This window comes from Equus przewalskii, chromosome 17 (assembly GCF_037783145.1).
Source record: "Equus przewalskii isolate Varuska chromosome 17, EquPr2, whole genome shotgun sequence".
NCBI lineage: Eukaryota > Metazoa > Chordata > Mammalia > Perissodactyla > Equidae > Equus > Equus przewalskii.
In genome coordinates this window covers 26215589-26236041 of record NC_091847.1, presented here as the reverse complement: position 1 = coordinate 26236041, position 20453 = coordinate 26215589, and the positions used below count along the sequence as shown (strand labels likewise).

Sequence of the window (20453 nt, the reverse complement as noted above, 5' to 3'; positions counted from 1 at the left end):
AATCAGTGCAGGGTGGAATGTGGTCACACTACTCAAGAAAAGTTGGTGGCTAGCAAATAACACTTTTCTCTCCACCTATAATGAGAAACCTTATAATGTGAATACTGTGAAGGTGATATAATAACCTGATCTTAAATCTTAGTTAAAAACATCTATTTCCATCTCTAGTGAACTGAATGAAAGTTCTAGCAAAATTAAGAAATTAATTTAGATATAAGAAGCCTGATCAGGCATTAATTGTTAATACTGGGATTGATGCAGGAAGGTGAGGATTCTCATCCTTTGAAGATTTTTAATTGAATGGATTCTCATCTGTGTGTTTTATTTTTTTCAAAGGACGATTTAGCTGACTCTCAGTTTCTTCATTTTATAGCTGTTCTTCCCATAGGAAAAAAAAAAAAGGAATAATTGAGACTGAGTAATGGATATTTCTCAAGATCTCCATGACTGGGTATTGCATAGCATTAAATGTATACTTTTCTATTTATTTTATGACTTTGTCCAGTTAAAGTTACTGAGATAAGCACTCTAGTATTTACTTGTAACTTGAAACCTCTTTCATGGTGTGTCTGGATCCTAAGGGAAAAGAATTAGCATTTGAGGAATGCTTACCTTGTGCCAGGCATTTTATATGCATTATCTCATTTAATTCTCATAACCACAAGATATGGTTGATATTATTTAATCTGATTTTATGTGCCTGAGATCATAAAGGGAGTAAAGTATAGAACAGGAATTTGACTCTAGATCTCTTTTGTCTTTCTTTAAAGCCCTAGCTCTTTCCACTAAACCACACTGGGTTTCCCACTGTAGCTAGTAAGTGGAGGTGACAAGAAGGGACATTCTAACAGTAAGGGATGTTCTGAACTTTGACACAAATTCCCCTCTGGGAGTAAAATAAGAAAGAAACTAATATAATGAATTAGATTGAAATGTGTTACCTAATGCAGTGACTGGTTAAGCAAATTATGGACTAATCCTTACCATGGAATACTATGTCATCATTAGAAAGAACCAGATGAGTCTGTTAAATGAAGTAGAAAGCTGTCCATGAGTTGCAAAACAGTTGCAGAACAATATGTACAGTATGATATACTTCAACACGATAAACAATCATACATCCACATGTTTGCAAGTGCTTAGAAACAGGTCTGGAAGGATATATACAAAAAGACCAGTTACTTCTGCTCAGCTGGCTAAGCAAATTTCACTTTTTAACGTATATGCACCACTGTTGTTTAAAGTTTTTGTTTGTGTAATTGTGTGTATTACATTTACAATTAAAAATCATGCAGTGGATTAGCTGAATAATCTGTAGGAAGGACTCAAACCAAGGAATGGGTGATTAAGGTGATTAAGATTTAATCTCACAAAAGCAAACTGCCCAGTCTCTTTGAAACTCTATCAGGCTTCAACATTACTATACGTATATGGAGAAAGCGAAAACCTCATCACTTGTACTGTATTTTGCCTTATCTGAAGAAGATGTTAACAGAGGGCAAATGAGCAACAGTCATGTCAAACTTAGCAAGTCCAAAATGGAGCTCCCCAGTCTGCTCTTCCTGTTCATCCCGCTTCTCCCTCACTTTTACCCATCTCTCTACATGGCGCTACCATTTCTCCATGTGCCCAAGCCCACACCCTAGGAGGCACACTCAATTTCCCCTTTCCTTTCCCCACTGCATCCCTAGCAACAGCAAGTCCAGTCTGACCCACCATTAAAATATCTCCCTAAAGGCTCACTCAAGCCGCCATTACCTCTTGCCTGGTTGCCTCCTAGTACGTCTCCTTGGTTTCACTTTTGCAATTCACTCTCCCCAAGGCAGCCAGGGTGATCTCTTATACTCCCTTAATTTAGCACTCTCTGTGGTTCTTCATTTTATTTAGAATGGAACCCAAATCTCTCACTGTGGCCCACAAGAACCTATGTGACCTGACACTGGTCTAATGTCCGTGACCTCAACTCCCACCACTGCCCTCCTAGTTTGTTCAGCTCAAGCCATCCTGGCCTGCTTTCTCTTTTCAAATACATCAAGCTCTTTTGGTCCTCTGGGTTTTTAAACTTACTTTTTTACTGCCTAGAATACTCTATTCTTAGCTGTTTACACACATGGCACCTTATCAATCTGAATCAACGTTTTACAGATGAGGAATTTGGATTTCAGAGAGTTTAAGTATCTTATTTGAGGTCACAGCACTTGGTACATGGAGGGGCTAGGTTTTACACTCATATCTGAATCATTTCCTGCTCTTCCCATTATACTAGATAAGAAAGTAAAGATGACCCATCCCAGGGCTCTGGCTATGCTTCTAACAATCAAATAGCAAACATCTACTCGTTGAAAAGGCCAGGAAAAATAAGCTCATTCACAAGTTCCTTTTTTAGGTTCTCTTTCCTACCTCTAGTACATTCTGCAGCTTCTGCAGGAAGACTTAGGTTAGCTAGAGGGGAAAATCTGAGATAGATGCATGTGGAAACTTTTGTCGTAGAGATCTGAAGTTAAATATTGCTCATTTAGGAAACGAGTATACGACAACACAACCAGAAACCCTTACAACTTACTTAGTTAGGTGTCCAAAGAGGACTTTCATGGTGTCACGATTTGGTGGAGGGAGTTTTTGTACAAGAGACTTTATAGTTTCAATTCTTGTGTTGTAGTCTTGCTTTTCTGAAAAAGAAAAGAAATTAAAAAGGTTAGAAAAGTATGAGATTTCATAGGTACATGAGGGAATTTTCTTAGGAGAATTTTGGGCTAAGACTCAGCAACTTAAAGTCCTAATCAGCAGCCAAAGGGAATAGGCGCACTTAGCCTCGTTACCATGGAGTCTCTGCATTTTGACTCTGAATTAGATCACAGTAAGATGAAAGCAGCAACAGTGTGGCTTCCACATGATCTTCCTGTTCAGATCAGGTATGAAATTAGTTTGCATAAATGTTTTACTATTTTACAAGTTGTGGTAGGATGAATAATGGCCTTCCAAGGATGTCCATATCCTAAACTCTGGAACCTGTGAATATGTTACTTTCCATGGCAAAATGGACTTTGCAGGTGTGATTGAGATGGGGAGATTCTCCTGGATTATGTGTGTGGGCCCAGTGTAATCAAAAAGGTGGTTAAGAGGGAAGCAGGAAGATCAGAGTCAGGGAGAGAAGGTGATGTGACAAAGAAAGCAGAAGGAGAAATGGCTACGTGATGAAGGTCCCTGGGCCAAGGAATAAACACAGCCTCTAAAACCTGGAAAAGCAAAGACATAGAGCCTCTTGAAGGCGCACAGGCCTACCAACACCTTGATCTTTGCCCGGTGAAACTGATTTCAGACTTCTGATCTCCAGGAACATAAGATAATAAATTCATGTCGTTTGAAGCCACTGAGTTTGTGGTAATTTGTTACAACAGCAATGGGAAATGAATACACAAGGACACACAGTGTAATTCAATTACAAATATTCTATTGTTTACTTGATCTTGCGAAAGAGTAAAGAATTTTTTTTATTACTTCTATGCTATCCTTTCTCCCTAACACATTTTGCTTTTGCTGTAAAATAAGAAACTACAAAAAAAAAAAAAAATTGAAAGCTTAATACCTAGTCACATACATTAAAAAAAATAGGAAATTATTCAAAACTACATACCACATAGATTGTTTCCCTTCATTTTGTTTCTTTTTTCCTTTATGGGCATGGATGGCACAGTAAGACTTGAGTTACTTAGTACACTTGAGAATGCATCTTACTTGAGAATGCATGTATTTTTAACCAGGGCCTAGAATTGTACTTATTTATTGAACTTAAACACATATGTACACTGATTAAGTACCTTTCCTTTCTATACTTTACTTCTAAGTTCTAGCACAGAGCTCCTGATGGTTCTAAAGAGGCTGCTGGAAAAGACCATATATAAGAGAAGAATATGTAAGGCACACATCTACCCAATATCCATTCTCTTCTTCCTTAGGAATACAATTCCACTGTTGAGGGGATGGCAATATACCTAGCTAAAAGAGGTCATTTCCCAGCTTCCTTGGCAGCTGGAGTAACAATGTGACCAAGTTCGGTCAATGAGACTTAAATCAAAGTGCTATGTGGGACTTCTGGTGAGGCTGTGTTACAGGGAGCTGATTTGACTTTTTAGCCTTTTTACTTTTCTGCTCCTCAGAATGTAGATGGAACGGTTCTACCATGAAACGACCTTGAGATCCAAGGCCGTGCAGAATGGAACACACAGCTTGAAGAAGCTTCCTGAAACTGTGAAGCAGTCAGACCAGTTCTGTACTACCTGGTTATCTTTGACATAAGAAAATAAGTCCTTGTGTACTGAAGACTTTGAGGATGAGTCTCTAACACTAAAGCCAAACACAGTTCCTAATATGATGTACTTCCAAAAGTCCACTTCATAAGCACCTCTTATTAGGTATATAAATTTTATACGGTGGGGTAAGAAAGAGTTACTTTGGAAACAGGCAGGTTTTTTTTTTTTTTAATACACTGTTGCAAAAGAAACTTTTTGTAAGGAATTATAGGAAAATATCCTGCAGAAGATGGTATTTGGCCAAAGTGGAGTTGGGGCAGTCTTCCTAGTAGAACTCTGCTTGGAAGCTTTTCTTCTTCCTCCTAAAACCACAAAGGCCTATAAATAATGCCTCCCACAGTCAGGGCTTTCAAAATTGCAGTTATTCTTAGAAGAGTTCCAACGTAATATGGATTGGACAACTGCAAATGAAAGAGACAAAGGGGAGAGAGAGAGGAAAGAAAGAAAAGCCAGTTGCAACACCACAGCCGACAGCAGATCTAATCTTTCTGCCAAAAGGGTAGAAGGCCCCCTTGTAGCTCAATGATGGTAAGAAAGCATAACGCTTCATAGGACCAGTTGGAGCCTGTGGGATAACTCAGAAAAAGAAGTAAAACAAGTCAATAAAGAAGAGAGTGGAATTGGAATAATATGCTCAGGACAGAGCTAACAGGGATACTTGGATACCTGTATCCAGCCATCTGAAGCTAATATCACATACCAATGACATACACATATGCATATACATGTATCTACATTTGTATATTCATGAGGTGGATACATTCTGCATGATTTGGCATGAGGCTAGTAGTATAATTTACCTGAGGATCTTGTGAACCACTTGGTTCAAGTAATAAAGATGATATTGGAAGAAGTGGGGAGGTGAGAGGAGGGGGAGGGGAGGAGAAGAGACCTTTCTATTTTCACTGAAATCTCTGGCCATGGTATGATCAGGTTATCGGCTGAGTCTCCAAAAAAGGATCAGTTGATATTGACAACTACTGAAGTAGCAGCCATAAATTAAGCTTGACAGATGATTAAGCAGAGAGTGGTCCAAATGGTTACGTCCAGCAAACCTCACTTTTAGGGAGGGTTTCAGAAAGGTTGGAAATTGCTTAATTGGAATTATTTGAATTTGCAAGGTCACTGCCATGATGCTTGGGCAGGAATTAAAACTTTACCAAGTCTTTTTAACCACTGGGTAAAAGAAACATGAACTTCCCTAGACAGAGTCAGTTCGCCCTCTTCTGTATTCCATTGTGCTTAGAACATCTTATCTGTACAACTCTCCACCTGGTCAATTTCCCTCCATTAAACTGGGGATTTTCCTGTAAATCTAGGCAACTCTTATACTGGCTTATAGTGGGTTAAATGAATGAAGAAAGAATTAGTGAACAAATGAAAGACATGAACCTGGATTGGAATAGAGCGACCTGGGTTTGAATGCTGTAACAGTTTTTTATTAGTTCTGTGGTCTTAGGTAAGTTTCTTACTTTCTTTGAATAATTTCTAAAAGGCTAGTTTTATGGATTAAACAAGATAGTATGTAATGTACCTAGCACAACGACTAGTAAAAAGTAAGTCCTCCATAAATGTTCACCTCTTTTCCCCTTTCCCCTTTTCTGAGGTCCACTCTGGGTCTGGGTCACCTTTGACTTTCAGCAGCAAGCATTCTATCTGGCTGCAGGGAGCATTCAAGATGTAGTTGCTGAAACTTGAACTGAGTGGGTGCTGGTTGGTGACAATACAATTGCTATGGTAGCCAGACATTTCAGAGTACCCTACATACTTTGTGATAGGCAGAGAGACTGATGATCTGATTAGTGAGCAGGTCGGTTATATATAAGAATCCTTATAAAAGTAATTAGTAATTCCCATATCTGCTTAGAAGAAACGTCCTACATGAAGAATGTTTTATGGAAATATTTCTTCTTTTACTCTACTTTCACACACACTTGACGAATTGGACAATTAAATAGTGGTACAAACATGTTTGTGCCTAAGTTATCCTTAACTACTGGAGGGGGAACTGGACAATAGCTTAGAGAGGGCTGAAATATTATTAAGGAGGAGCAATTTATTTTTCTTACAACATCTTACAACATAAAGAACAAAATCTTTAAAAAGGTTATAGGAGCAGTGGCTTCCCATTCAAATCAATACCACACCCACTCTTCCATAGCTTGTAAACTCAGGAAATAACACAAACACTTCTAAGTGGAGGAACATCTAAAAATACAATTGGATACATTAAAATCGAAATGACACCTTTTCAGATCTGGTTTATTGATGTGTCATATTAGGAGTTGGAATCAGCATACATAATACAGGAGTGGTTAATGAGCTAAGATTCATACACAGCTTACTAAAGAAGTGTCAACTGTCTTCAATTGATTCAGTGAGCATCTGAAAGACAGCATTTTCTATTAATATTTCTCCTTCAGCATATGGTTTCTCATTATCGTGAAGTACTGAGAGTTTTGAGAAAACTGAGATATCTCTGGCTTTTTTATGTTATGACTAAAGGGGGAAGAAAGAACGTTTTCTACAAGGAGAATTAGAGAACCTCTTAGGTAAATCATATACTAAGAGACTTGTGCAACTTCTTTCCAGTAATAATCAACTCCCTAATTCTTTCCTTTTTCACTCACATTTGTTCCTACCCTCATTCCCTTATGATTCATTTTTCTATGTAGTCTGTGCTCTTTAATACTTCCATTTTAGTCCCCCACTCAGATCCAAACACCTTCTCCAATCTTTAAGCTGTGACCCACAACTGCATACCAAACCTTTCTGTAGCACTTCCTTTTTGCCACTCAACAGTGGGAAAAAAAATGTATATGTAAAAATATATACAGTGTACATGTACATATTAAAATAGTAAACTCTTTCTTACTAACACTCACTCTTCACTCACCTGGCCCCATATTCTCAGACTACTCTGCTCAGTTACAACTGAACTCTGTTGTAAACGAGCTTCTTCAAAAGCAACTCCAGGCTACTTAGAGAAGTAACATCTACACGATGTGAAATGTGCTCTTCACGTTATAGAAGGATGTGGCTTTATAGTTTTCACTGATTCATGGTTTTGAGACACATATTTAAAAATATGGTTTATGATAGTTACATTTGCATTTATCTGCATGAAATGTTCCTACTAAAACAAGGACATTTACAACCAAATGCCTTTGCAGAGATAAGTTATACAATGATGGCAAGAGCTCTGTGCAGTGCAGAACCCTGGACCTCATGACCCCTGGACACTTTTCCAGCCTTATCATCCATGCATTTATTGTTATTAACTTATTTATAGCCACATGTTAAATCATATTTCAAAATTAATTCTGCTTTGTTATATAGGTTCCCTCAGAGGAAGAAAAGACCAGATTCTCCCAGTAACCAGTGTATCGGGGTACTATTCATTCTATTTCTCTGTAGTTCTTGAAGGACTACAGTACCCCTTTGTTTCAAGGAGGTCAGCAACATCACAGCTGTTCTGCTTTTGAAAGTTATTCTGGAATGTATAGTGGATCCTGTATGAAAAAATGATAGTCACCTATATGTCAGGGCTATATTTGGAAGAAAGCAGTTTAGTTTCTAATCAGTTTACACTTTTTGTATCATGACTATTTCAGGATTTAGAGACCGTTGTGGCTTACAGGAAGGATTAGTATTTTCAGGGCACATTTTGTCTGTTTCAATGCACCTTATGACTGGGTACAAATCTTTGAGGCTATGCCCTTTTTTTCCCCTGAGGAAGATTAGCACTGAGCTAACATCTGCTGCCAATCCTCCTCTTTTCTGCTGAGGAAGACTGACTCTGAGCTAACATCCATGCCCTTCTTCCTCCACTTTATATGTGGGATGCCTACCACAGCATGGCTTACCAAGCCATGTCATGTCTGTGCCTGGGATCTGAACCGGTGAACCCTGGGATGCTGAAGCAGAATGTGTGAACTTAAATGCTGCGCCACCTGGCTGGCCCCAAGGTTATGCCTTTTAATTATAAAACTTGAGTTGGGTATTAAGGAATCAACCAAGGAATGGCAACAATTGCTTGATAAATTTCCTTAAAGAACACACTTACTTTAGGGAGAAACACTCAGGGGAAAATTCAAGACTCACAAATAGACATATACTTGAAACTCATATTATAAAGTAAGAGAAGCGGTATATCAGGTAAGAGTCTAAAAGGACTAGGTTAGCATTCTTCCTGCACTGCATAATTTGAGGCAAGTTGCTTGAACTCTTGACGCTTCCAGTTCCTTACTTAAAAATACAAAAACTCCATATATCTATATATATATCTATATATATATATCTATATCTATATCTTAGGATTGTTTGCAGAATTAAATGTTCAATGCACATAAATGCACACAGAGTAAGTGCTCATTAAATGTAAGTTGCCTTCCCATTAAAATCTTTCCTTTGACTCATCCTCTCTATCAGTCCTGACACGACGGTTCATAGCTCAAGATTATTTTCAAAATCATATGAAACCACAAATTTCACTGTTGAGTACCCTTTCCTAAAAACAGGAATAGCCCAGAGTATGTGATAGTTATGTAAACACACAGAATGCTGTCCATTACCAAAGAGTATTTGGATATAATTCATAAGTAGATATAGTGTATCATAAATAGAAGTGCCATTGTATCATAAACAAGGCATAACCATGGCCTTCAGGCTAACTTGTGGTTGGCAATTTGCAATTTTTCAAGATTCTGCCCTCCTTGCTCCCCTCCAAACCAGAAAAGCCAAATTTTCTATTTAATTAAAAAGAAGGCACAATCTCAATGCTTGCAGATACCTGGTAAGTTTGAATTTAGGTGTTGATAATCTATGTCAAAACATTGAACTTGAGAACAGAGGAATGTAAGTTTCAGGGCATGAAAAATTCAGCAGGGACTGAATCTGCTTGACTGAGCAAGACTTCTTTCTTTCTCTAGTGAGGATTACCAGAGAATTAGGCCGAATCATCTCATTGGCACAGCAGACTTCTCTTGTATTCATAGTTTCTCCTTCCAGGAGATGTTAATGTTTTGTCTGATTTTTGAATAAAGAAGCCCCTTTAGGAAGAATTTTAAAAATGGAAATAACTCGGGCTGGCCTGGTGGAGCAGCGGTTAGGTTCACCTGCTCTGCTTTGGTGGCCTGGGGTTCACTGGTTCAGATCTTGGGCGTGGACCTACTACCACTTATCAAACCATGCTGTGGCAGGTATCTCACATATAAAGTTGAGGAAGATGGGCATGGATGTTAGCTCAGGGCCAATCTTCTTCAGCAAAAAGAGGAGGATTGGCGGTGGATGTTAGCTCACAGCTAATCTTCCTCAAAAAAACCCCCCAAAACAAAAAACAAAGAAATGGAAATAACTCTCAATAGCTAATAAATGTCAATAACAAATATACGCTGGCCAATTGATTGCCATAAGCCCAGGGATTCCTTAACCTGTGAGGAAAGCTTCAGCATACTGGCCAGTTTAGCATCATTTCCAGAGGCCAGTTCTGATCCTTGTCCAGGAGGAGCTAGGCCATCAGAGCATGATGTTAGGAGCAAACCTAATCTCGTTAAGTGCAACCTCTATTTCTTTGCACCTATACTCCTACTCTCTGGCAATAAACAATTAAGAAATTGCTAAAACAAAAATAAGTCAATCTGTTTCTTAAATAAGTTTTGAAGTATTAAACATATACATATATACACGTGGTTGAAAAAAACAAATATATTATGGCCTCCTGCAACATAGGCCTATGTGGCAAATACAAAGTTGGTTCCTATCTTCTGTCATTTTACAGGTCAGAGGGGCAGAAAAATATAAAACATGTCATAAGAGATGTTTACATTTAAGACCTATCAAATATAAGTATCTTATATGAAATTTATATCTTCCTTCTGACTGAGGAGATCCTCTAAGATGATTGCTAAACTCCAAAACTTCTCAGGTGTTAGCTTGCTATCAAAAAAATTAAAAATAATTGAGAAATGCAATTACTATCAAATCAATGAATGTAAAATTTCACTTCATCAATTTCTGAAGGCCTTCAAATGATCATTCTTAACTTCCTCATGCATCCTGAAATACATTCAGGAAAGTAATAAAATCACCTTTTCTTTTTCATGTAAATGTATCTATGTTATTCTAGGGTCTTCCGGTGCGCTGAGCTCACATTGAGGGCACGTTTGGAAAAAGTATTCAGGTTTTAGTCTCTAAGTAACTTTTAATAAAGGGTATTGCTTTGGGGCAACCAATTTTAGGACGACAACATTTCCTAAAATTCACCAACCTGAAACTGTCTCTTAAACCAAACTTCCTCAATTTTGCAGCAACGCCTCTCTTTGCCTGAACTGAAGGGTAAGACGATGACTGACACCCCAGCAGTCATCTTCACAGGAAAGCACGATGGTATTGCCCTCCCTAGAATTTCTTGTTTTCAAAGTAATTTTGGAGGTGTCATGGTGGCCAAGTAATTTCCGAAACTTATAAATGATACTAATTCATCCTCAGGCCATAGTCTGCTAGGAAAATAAAGCTCACTAGTTTATTTCTTTGAAATTCAGTTCTCCTGTGAGAATTTTCTTTAAACTGTATTTATTCATACGTATCTGGTTTTACAAGCTTTTTTTTTTTTAAAAACAAGTCTTACCATTTTGAGTCATTGGACATCTTTCTAATCATAAACCAGCAATTCATTTTAAAGACTCAAGTAGCTATCTATATTAAGCATTGTTTTTGAACATTTTCACAAGGGTGGAAATACTACAAATACTTTCTAGATTTGAAGTTTTTAATATAAGTGTCTGCCTCTTTCCATTGCAGACAAATTAAATTTATAGGGGATTTAAATAATCTCACTCGAAAACAGCTAAGATCAGTCACACAATTAGGAAAAACGTGAACTAAGAAATATGTTTCCCTGCCTTTTGGGTTAAAAATACTTTTTAAAGGAAGCATATTAAACTTTGTCCATAACTATTCATTTTGAACAAAAGATCTCTGAAGAAGAAAAAATGGTTAGTATAGTGGACTGTTTTTCTGGTCAGTTCATTTGACATGGCCACACAGTGACACTGGAAGCAACGACGAGTTAATAGCACAAGCATCAAAATCCTTTAAGGAATGGGGAATAAAATAATTTTATGATTCAGCTTCTTTTTTTTTAATTGTGAGACTATTGTGAAAGAAGAAAAACAGGCAACATGTGGTAACTTGAGTCAGCATTTCTGAACTGGGAATGATAAACACCTCTGCCTGGCTTTGGCATTTATCAGAACTGAGATATTATTACCACATAGAGTCACAGCATGGTTACTGTTATCATCGGAAAAAGGAGCCAGCTAATCTTAATGGTTTGTAAAGCCGTTACCTGCACTGGTCTGACATTTATCATGATCATTTTACCACATGGGTCCTACATAGCAAAGGTCTTTTATCTGGAAGGGACATCACTATGAATTATTATTTGCAGCTAGGTAGAAAATTGTATGTTGTAGATACCTTTTCTCATTATAAATCACATAGTCACATTTCACCATTTCCCCCAGAAAGCTGCTGAGCCCAGGTTTTTTTGCCACAGCTTGCTTTCCTTTCCCTCTCTCTCTTTCTTTATAGTTTCTTGAAAATATTAGCCCTTTTTTTCATTAACATCCTTAATATAATTTTTGAGGAAACACATATATGGTAGGTGAACATATGGACGCACTTTCATTATAGTTCGGGGAGTTTCCTCCACATTCTGTAAAGGACTACACAGTACTTTAGAAACTGAAGTTGATAAACTGTCTACTTTTCTTTTTTTCTTTTTAAATGCTTATTCTTTCTTCTGTCTTGGTGGCCAGACTTTTCTTCGTTCTTGACCTTGTCAATAGAATATTTACCAGTAGATCAGACAAAATTTCTGATGCTTGATCTGAAATACTCAAAACACTTATGCCATTTCTTGCCTGAAATCCTTAGCTTGGAAATGTGTTCTCATAAGGAGTAAAATACAATTTTATTTTGTTAGATTGTGATTTTTTTTTTAGATTCTGTTTTAGTAAGTTACAATGGAGTAGAGGGCTCCTCCAACAAATTTGTTTAAAAAGATGGTAAGGTTCTATCCCTAACTATCTATGTCCTAGTGACATACGTTAATATATAGTATAGAAGGAATAAGGACACTAAAAGGTACGATGTTTTGAAGCATGGAACCAAGTCAGTAAAGTGAAATTACTTTGACAATGGAAGATTACAATGAAAAACTCAAGTTGTTTACCATGGGGAAGAAATGAACAAATACTCTCTTTTAAAAAGATTGAGACAACTAATCTTCTGAAGGAGATATTTATATATTTTCTTCTTTCTCAAGTGTTCCATTAGGAATAAACAAGCCAGAATTTCTGCACTTTTATAATGAAGACGGAGGAGAATTCTTTGCCATTTTTGCATCTAGGAAGAAATGTGCAAGAAGAATGTGACAATTTAAGCAAATCAAGATTGTTTCAAATGGATCACAAACGGGACTTTGTGGGGTATTTTATACTAGCATGTGAGGCAAACAGTAAATTTGAAAGGAGGCTTTTCTCAATGGTCTAGTTCTGATGTGTTTTCCCATTTCTTTGTGTGTTTAAAAGAGGTTTGGATGTGGTGTTTAAAATTGCTTCGACTCTTTTGCAAATGAGTTCTGGAGAAATATTCGCACATGAAGGAAAGCTGATGTGCTGTAGTGCTGACAGCAGCTGGGGGGATATGAATGAAGAAACCAGATTCCCAAGCCTGCATTTAGCAAAAATAAACACCTATCATTCTATTAAAAAAAATTTACCATTTTAAATGTTTATGGGTATCAATAACAAACCACTCTCCCTTTGAAGAAGCCAGCATCTTTCTCACATAGCTCCATTATTTGAGGGGGGGGGGTGATAAAAACTTTCACTGGACATGCAGTATTCTAGTCATGTGCATTAGTTTGCCTCCCTTGTTACATTCAGTTCCATATTAATTTTTGTATTATTACACATTTTCTCCAAAGGAAACAGTTTCTGTTTCAGAGACTTGCGAGAGACATGCTTGTATAAATGTGAGGGCGGGGCTGGTGTTGGAGGAGGTCACTCGTGAAATTAACTTGTACTTTGACTGCTCAAAAGAAGTTGCACACACATTGGTTGGGTCGTCTAAAATTTCATTGTAAAGAGGTGATCTAATATTCCAACACTGCCTCACCAATCGAATGAAAGGCTACGCTGATTTGAAACAAACAAACAAACAAACAAGCCCTTTTATTCTTTTTTATTTCAGAATGACTCTTTTGTTCTAGTTAAACATCATCCTGCCATTATTGCCCCCAAATATTGTGACCTGGGAGCATTTACAATAATTAGTGAGGGGTTCTGCTGCTTGGACTTTCCTCGTTTTGGGGGGAACTGGGTGAATTTTTGAGTGCTAATGAAAGTCGGAGACTTTTAGCAGTGGTTCGAGCCAGGCACAGCGCCGGCAGACGCGTTAAGCTTCCCACTGTGCTGCAGAGCAAGCCGCCCCGCTGTTATGTTTACCGTAGTTTTAATGTCTGCGAAAAAATTCCTGATGCAACCAAATTACGTTGTGCCCTCTTGTTTATCTAACCCCGCCCAACTCCCCAATTTAGCGGATTCCTGTTGCCCGTGCCCATTACAGAAAGCTCCTTCTCAACTTTGTGGGCATTTTACCACTTCACTTCTTGCCATGAGAGCCCAGCTGCCTTACAGTCATGTCTGGAGGATCATACATGGTTTATCTAGAAGTTTCGGGAGGATCACACACACATACCTTGCTCTACTTATGCCACTTAATAACAGATATCCCCCTCTCTACTGCATTTGAATTTCATGGGAGGTAATGTTAAAGCATCAAATTTAATCATCGGGCATTGACAATACTGGCTTAAAAGGCAGATGTATTTGGTGAAATGCACTGTGTCTTTAAAGAAATCTATTGAAAGACCTCAAACTACCACTGCAAACTAAATAATCTGCTCTGAGATGACAACAACCAATCTATGATTTGAGTTGATTTATTCTTTGTCTTTTTCTTAAAAATTGTCTCAAAGAAAATGACCATTCCATTATATTGCACATTGATAAATTCACGAAGTGTGATGTATAGTGAAGTTTTTAATGAATATTCATACAACTCTTTCAATACATTAACAGGACTTAAGACAATGAGGATGCAACTCCTTCCCATTTAGATAGTGGAGAGGAAAGTGGAATTAATAGCATAAACAGCACTTGGAAAAGTTTAACTCTAATGTATCAAACTCCAGGTGCCAGAGTTTGAGGAAAATAACCAATAATAGCCATTTTTTACATATTTGATGGGACTGATTATGCAATGTGCAACTCTAAATGGCTTATAGCACATTGTAGCATGGTTCCATCCCATTGGCTACAGTAGGGTGCAGGCAGATGGATGACAGTGACAGGGAGAGAAGTGCTTTTGCTTAGCCGTGCGTTAAGATGCCATCCAGAAGCTCTGTGCACTGCAGACACTTCATTAGGATGCCAGGATAATGGTAAACTACCACTCAGAGTGACACCCCATTTCCTGCTTACTGAGCGCTCCAACCTCGGCAGATGTCAACAATCTCACAGTGCTACAGAGCAGACCTAACTTTCCAGCCACTTTGACTCCAATTTTTTCCTCCTAACAGTGCCATACATTATGTGCAATATGTAACAGCAAACACCTCACTGAAAACAAAATCTGCCCAGTTTGTTACGACTGGAGTGCTTAATTTTTTTTCTTTTAAAAGATAAGGGACAGTGAGTTGGGTAAAGTCCATTCCTTATTTCAACCTCAAAATTTCTTGCTATGATTTCGATTTGCTAATCAGTTCAAAGTGTTAATTGTGTGGTGAACTCTTATTAATGGTGGTTAAACTCTGATCACAGGGGATATGACTGTTTCTTTTAATTAATGTCCGTTCCAAAGGTAAGAGATTGTGGAATTCTTTTGTTAAAGATTTTAGACTTAGTTCTGGTGTGATTCTTAGTTGTCTGCCAAGAAAAGGCTGACTTAGCATCTGGATGATATTTCCTCTGCAAATGTATAACTTGAGGCCATTTGCACACCTCCTTACCAGCAATTCAAGCCAATAGAAACTTCTTTTTTTGCCGTGTAAAGTCCAAAATTCTTTTCATAAAGAACCAAGGTGTGGTTTAGATAATGAAAAAAAAAATCCCTCAAATGGAAATATAATATTTTGAAATCTATCGTTACGATAAATGATTGATTTACATTTTGCAATTCTAAGCATCTTCTTAGAAGCTCAAAGGACCTTGAAAATTGCAAGACTAAAAATAAATATCCTCCTTTCAGGCCTGTTACCATTTCCAGGTAAAGACACAAATGTAAAGAAGACGTCAAAGGCAAAGGTCACACTCCAGGGAGAATTTGAATGCAAACTTTCACTGTGATGTCCTCTAAAAAAAGGTGATGCAAATCTAGACTTTTGGTTTAAAATGGCATCTGGTTGGCAACACCTAACCACCTCTTGGAACTTGTCACTAAATATACTTGAAGACAAAGAAAATAGACTAGAATTCTTAAAATAAACAGGAACTGACAGTTAACATGGTGACAAAAAGTTAAGAGTAATTTCCTTCAAGACAGCTTGAACTTAATTGGAAAATGCCAGTCGTGGGGCCACCTGTGCTATCGAACTATTGAACCAGAGAACCTGCCTTTCTGAAAGCAAATAGAAACATCCTTATCTTTCTTCAACTGCCTGACTTCAGAATCAAAGACTCAAGGTCTATGCCAACCCTAAAGACTGGGCAGCAGCCTCTTTCCTACATGGCTAATTCTGTTAAGTAGTATGAATGCTTTCCTTCTTTCCTTTTTTACCAGTCCTTTCCCCTTCTAATTATAGATGAAGACTTCTGTTTTACCTGCAATAATTTAGGGAGAGCAATTTTCATAAAATAACTGAAGAGATTAAAAGTGGAAGGCAGAAGGGGTGCCCTGATAATGGCACATATCACCCTAGGAATTATAGTCCCTTATATAAAACATAGGAGGGATGGGGACTGGCAAAATTCTATTAAGAATACATTTTTAAAATTCTAACGTTTTACGTATTTTATCTTTTAGAGTTCCAGTGAGTTAAGGAATATGGTGGGAGAAAATTCGATCTCAGGATAGTAGGGCCATAAGACAATAATTCTTATCTCTTCGATAAGAATTAATATAAGAACTGTGATTACCAATTTCTCACCTGGATGTAGCTCCAAGAAAAGGATTAGACTAGAACTGAAGCAGAGGGTAAAAAGCAGTATGCCTAGAAGGTTGGATACATTTCCATCTTTTGAGAAGAGTAAGCATAACAAAATTTACAACAATGCATGACCTATGAAAAAACTCATTTCCAATAAGAGAACAACGCTCAGAAGTGCAAAACTCTCACAATGACCATGAGACAATTAGGAAACCATTTAGCATCCTTAATAGAATTTGAGACGCGAAGGAGTCTAATGAAAAGGATCAGCAAGGCATCAGGAGAGAACAGGATAAAATGAAAAGATACCAGTATAAGATGATATGGAGATAGATGGTGAAGAAAGTGTGAAAACTAAAAATGCAAAACAAAATTAAATTTTGCATTAAAGGCCAAATTATCATTGCAGAAAAAATAGTTTAGTCATATGGATGACAAACTAGAGAAGCTTCCCCAGAATGTGGAAACAAAAAAATGATAGGAAGAATGGGACCGCCAGGTGGCATAGAAGTTAAGTTTGCATGCTCCACTTCAGTGGCCCAGATGCCGGGTGTGGACCCATGGGCTACTTATCAAGCCATGTTGTGGCAAGTGTCCCATGTATAAAACAGAGGAAGATAGGCACAGATGTTAGCTCAGGGCCCATCTTCCTTAGCAAAAAGAGGAGGATAGGTGGCGGATGTTAGCTTAGGGCTAATCTTCTTCTTCTTCAAAAAATCAATAGGAAGAAGATGTTGAAAGTCGGAGAATTGAGAGATTGTCTACAATTTATAAGTATACTTGAGGAAGAAACCAGAACATTTGAAAAATACACAATAATCAAGGACAAAATTAAAGAAGACTGTGAGTGAAAAAATGTATCTCAGTATTAAAAATGACAGGTTCTAAGAAAACATTATGAGTAGATACACTTTTGATATATTCTGACAAAACTTTAGAACGATAAAGATCAAGCAGTATCCTACAAATATTTGAACAAAATAAGACTAAATAAGTAATCATCCAGGCTTTCCTAAGATTTATCTCACTAAATTCTAAAGTAAAAGAAAGCAGTATCTGCTATGTATAGGGGGAAAGAAATGGTGGCCCTCAAACTGTGCGCACACAAATTATCTTTTCCATGTTAAAACAAAAGAAAGATTCTCATCTATGCAAAGAGCTATAATAGCACTGCTTTCCTGAAAAGTTTACTTTAAGGCTTATGTAAGCCTACCAAGAGATGAATCAGAATTTGTAAGTCAGGAATAGACACATTATAAACAAAACTAAGTATCTTCTTTACTTATTTGGAACCCAAACTCAGAAGACCCCAGTGGATTATTTCTCTCTGGCTTCCATTTTGTTCTCTGTACCAGGAAATGAATTTCTTGTGGTCCACTCCTCACAGTTCAGGTGAAAGCTCTGTTGACATGTGATGATCATTGAAAACAATAACTGGTGCTATTCACTTCTGGCGTTTGCTAACAAACACCGTGACTGGAACATTGCACTCTTGAGTTGCTAAATAAACTTTCTCTTCCCCTCTTAAAAATCAAAGCTTCAGAGAACAGCAGAATATTTATTACATTGCTAAGAATCTTTGGTAAACATGCTTTATATCTGTAATAATTGTACTGAAAAAACTGAATTGAGGGAAAATTAAAGTGATAAAGACTAAAAAATCAAGCAATGATAGGTATTATATATGAATTTTTCTATGTTACATATGTTTTCAAATTAAGTAGGCTATGGAAAAAAATGCAAAGCAAACAGGTCAAAAGGAAATATCCACAAAAGATGGTGATGAAATTTGGAGTGATTTTAATTTTCTTTTTTACTTTTCTGTTCAAGTTAGCTTTAGTAAATGTTTATTATTCTTGTAATCTTAAAAGAAATGATTTAAAGTAAATTTGGACAATTGCTTAGATACCATATAATTATAGCTCTGCTAAGCAGCTAATTAAAGAGACTGGTAGAAAATATACCAAACTGTTAACCATGATAAGTTATCTTTGAATAATAGGAGTATGGATGAGTTTCTTCCATTTTCAAAATGCATTTTCCAAACTGTCTATTTTGCGTAAGTATTACCTTAATAATAAAAATTGGTACAGATGACAACTTTCAGTTGTTCCATGCCACCGAAAAATAAACTGTTTTCACAGATCAAACTATTTCTAGGAAAATAATATTCTAGAACTTTTCTCTAGGTATTTCTATTGCAGTTAATCTTTTATTTAGTGAATATATTCTAGAATCAAGAAAGCAAAGTCAGAGTTTGAGACTTTCTTCTCATAGGTGAAAATATTGGGTGTAGGGTACTTGCAGGAAGAGTACAGAAAGAAGACCTAAAATGCCACAGGACTATATATTTGCAACCTGAAGAAAGACTGAGGATACTGCAGTGCTGTGTATGTAACCATATTCTAGTTCCATATTCTAATTTCTGATCTTTCCTCAATCAAATCTTTTCTCAGGGAATTATATTGCCTGTTGGACTGAACCTCTGAACAGTGGAAAATAAAACCTATAAACACAACATTAGTTTAAGGATGAGACTTCACAGTAATATTTCTAAGTCAAGAAATAGGCTACTATGCATCTTATATTGAAACACACATTTTATCCCCATACCGACTCCTTTAAGTCCTAGCAATTTCTCTTTTCTTTTGGAAACTAGATTTATTAATGCTTTTTGTATATGTGGAGAAAACTCGAGAAATGCAGTAGTATCTGGCTAATTTATATCCTTAAACTTTACCTTTGTCTCAATTTTTCTGTACATATTAGATGACCAATTAACAACTGTTGATTAAATTATCCAGATAATTGACTCACTTCGTCAGTTCACCTTACGTGCATAATGAGCTGAAAAATTATTCTGTAGAGTCGGCACCAGTAGTTAGCAAGGAACCAAAAGTTAAATATTTTGAATGCAGAAGTTGTTGGACAAACAAAAATTAAATTGGGGGGTTTAAATTCTTTTCAAAATTGGTGTTAGATTGGAAAGGACCACTAATTTGGAAGCATAGGAAGCCAGTATATCTGGAATATTTAAGACAGCCCTCTCTCGGTTAATCTTAGAAATGCCATCAGCTTCCTTTCTGTCTTCCAGATGACCAGACATATCTAAGCATATGTAACTGGCCATGTGATTAAAAGTGAATTGGGATGGGGGCAAAGTTAGCCCCTACATTTGACTAATATCATTTTCAAAATAAAATATTTTCAAAACCAAAATAAAATATTTTCTCTTTTAAGGGATATAAAAAGGCAATATCAATCTCCAACAAATAGCCAGAAATGTAAGCAATATGGAGAATGTTTTAAACAGAATTAGACTAAAAAGTAAATTTGCGCATGTTACAATGGGATTCCTCAAAAAGGTTGAAAGTGATTGCTATGGTAAGGGACTGATGCTTTGTAAAGGCTCCCCTGTTCTTTCTAAAACCAATTTCTGGCTGAATTTAAAAAGAGAATAAAGTTATTTTCTCATATAATCAAGCAATGGCCCTTTTCACTGGTAGACATATTCCAGGACTTCAGAAACTAAAAGAAAAAAAAAAGCAATAAAGGATGCAAATGTTATTCTTTTCTAGCTAACGTAATTTTTTTTTAAAAAAAGTAAACATCAGCTCCTCAAGGGAGATTTCGATTTGAAGACTGTTTATTATATCATTTGAATAGGACTAGACCTGGCCTTTTGACTTTGAACCACTACCAAATTTCAGGCTGTGAGGAAATTGTTCTACATTTCCTGACAAATTGAGTTAAGCAGACATTAAGTGGGCTTTAAGAAAACAAATGGCCATCTTTATCACAGGTGGACACTGATGGCTTAATGGGCCTGGGCTGATTGTATCACTTCTAATGGCTTGACGGGAAGCATTAGGGTTTTTGCATAAAGAACTGGCATTGCGAACCCTGCTAACACAGACCTGTCAAGCGCT

At 37.0% G+C, this 20453-nt stretch overlaps 1 protein-coding gene across 2 annotated transcripts in view; it reads right to left on the bottom strand.

Annotated features, from left to right (window-relative positions):
• Nucleotides 1-20453, bottom strand: part of ARHGAP15 (Rho GTPase activating protein 15) — a 607848-nt gene that overhangs the window by 54185 nt on the left and 533210 nt on the right. For both annotated transcript variants that reach the window (XM_008542643.2, XM_070581269.1), the window contains exon 15: nucleotides 2564-2669. In XM_008542643.2, coding sequence (XP_008540865.1) covers nucleotides 2564-2669 — 106 coding nt within the window. The remainder of the gene's footprint in view (nucleotides 1-2563; nucleotides 2670-20453) is intronic.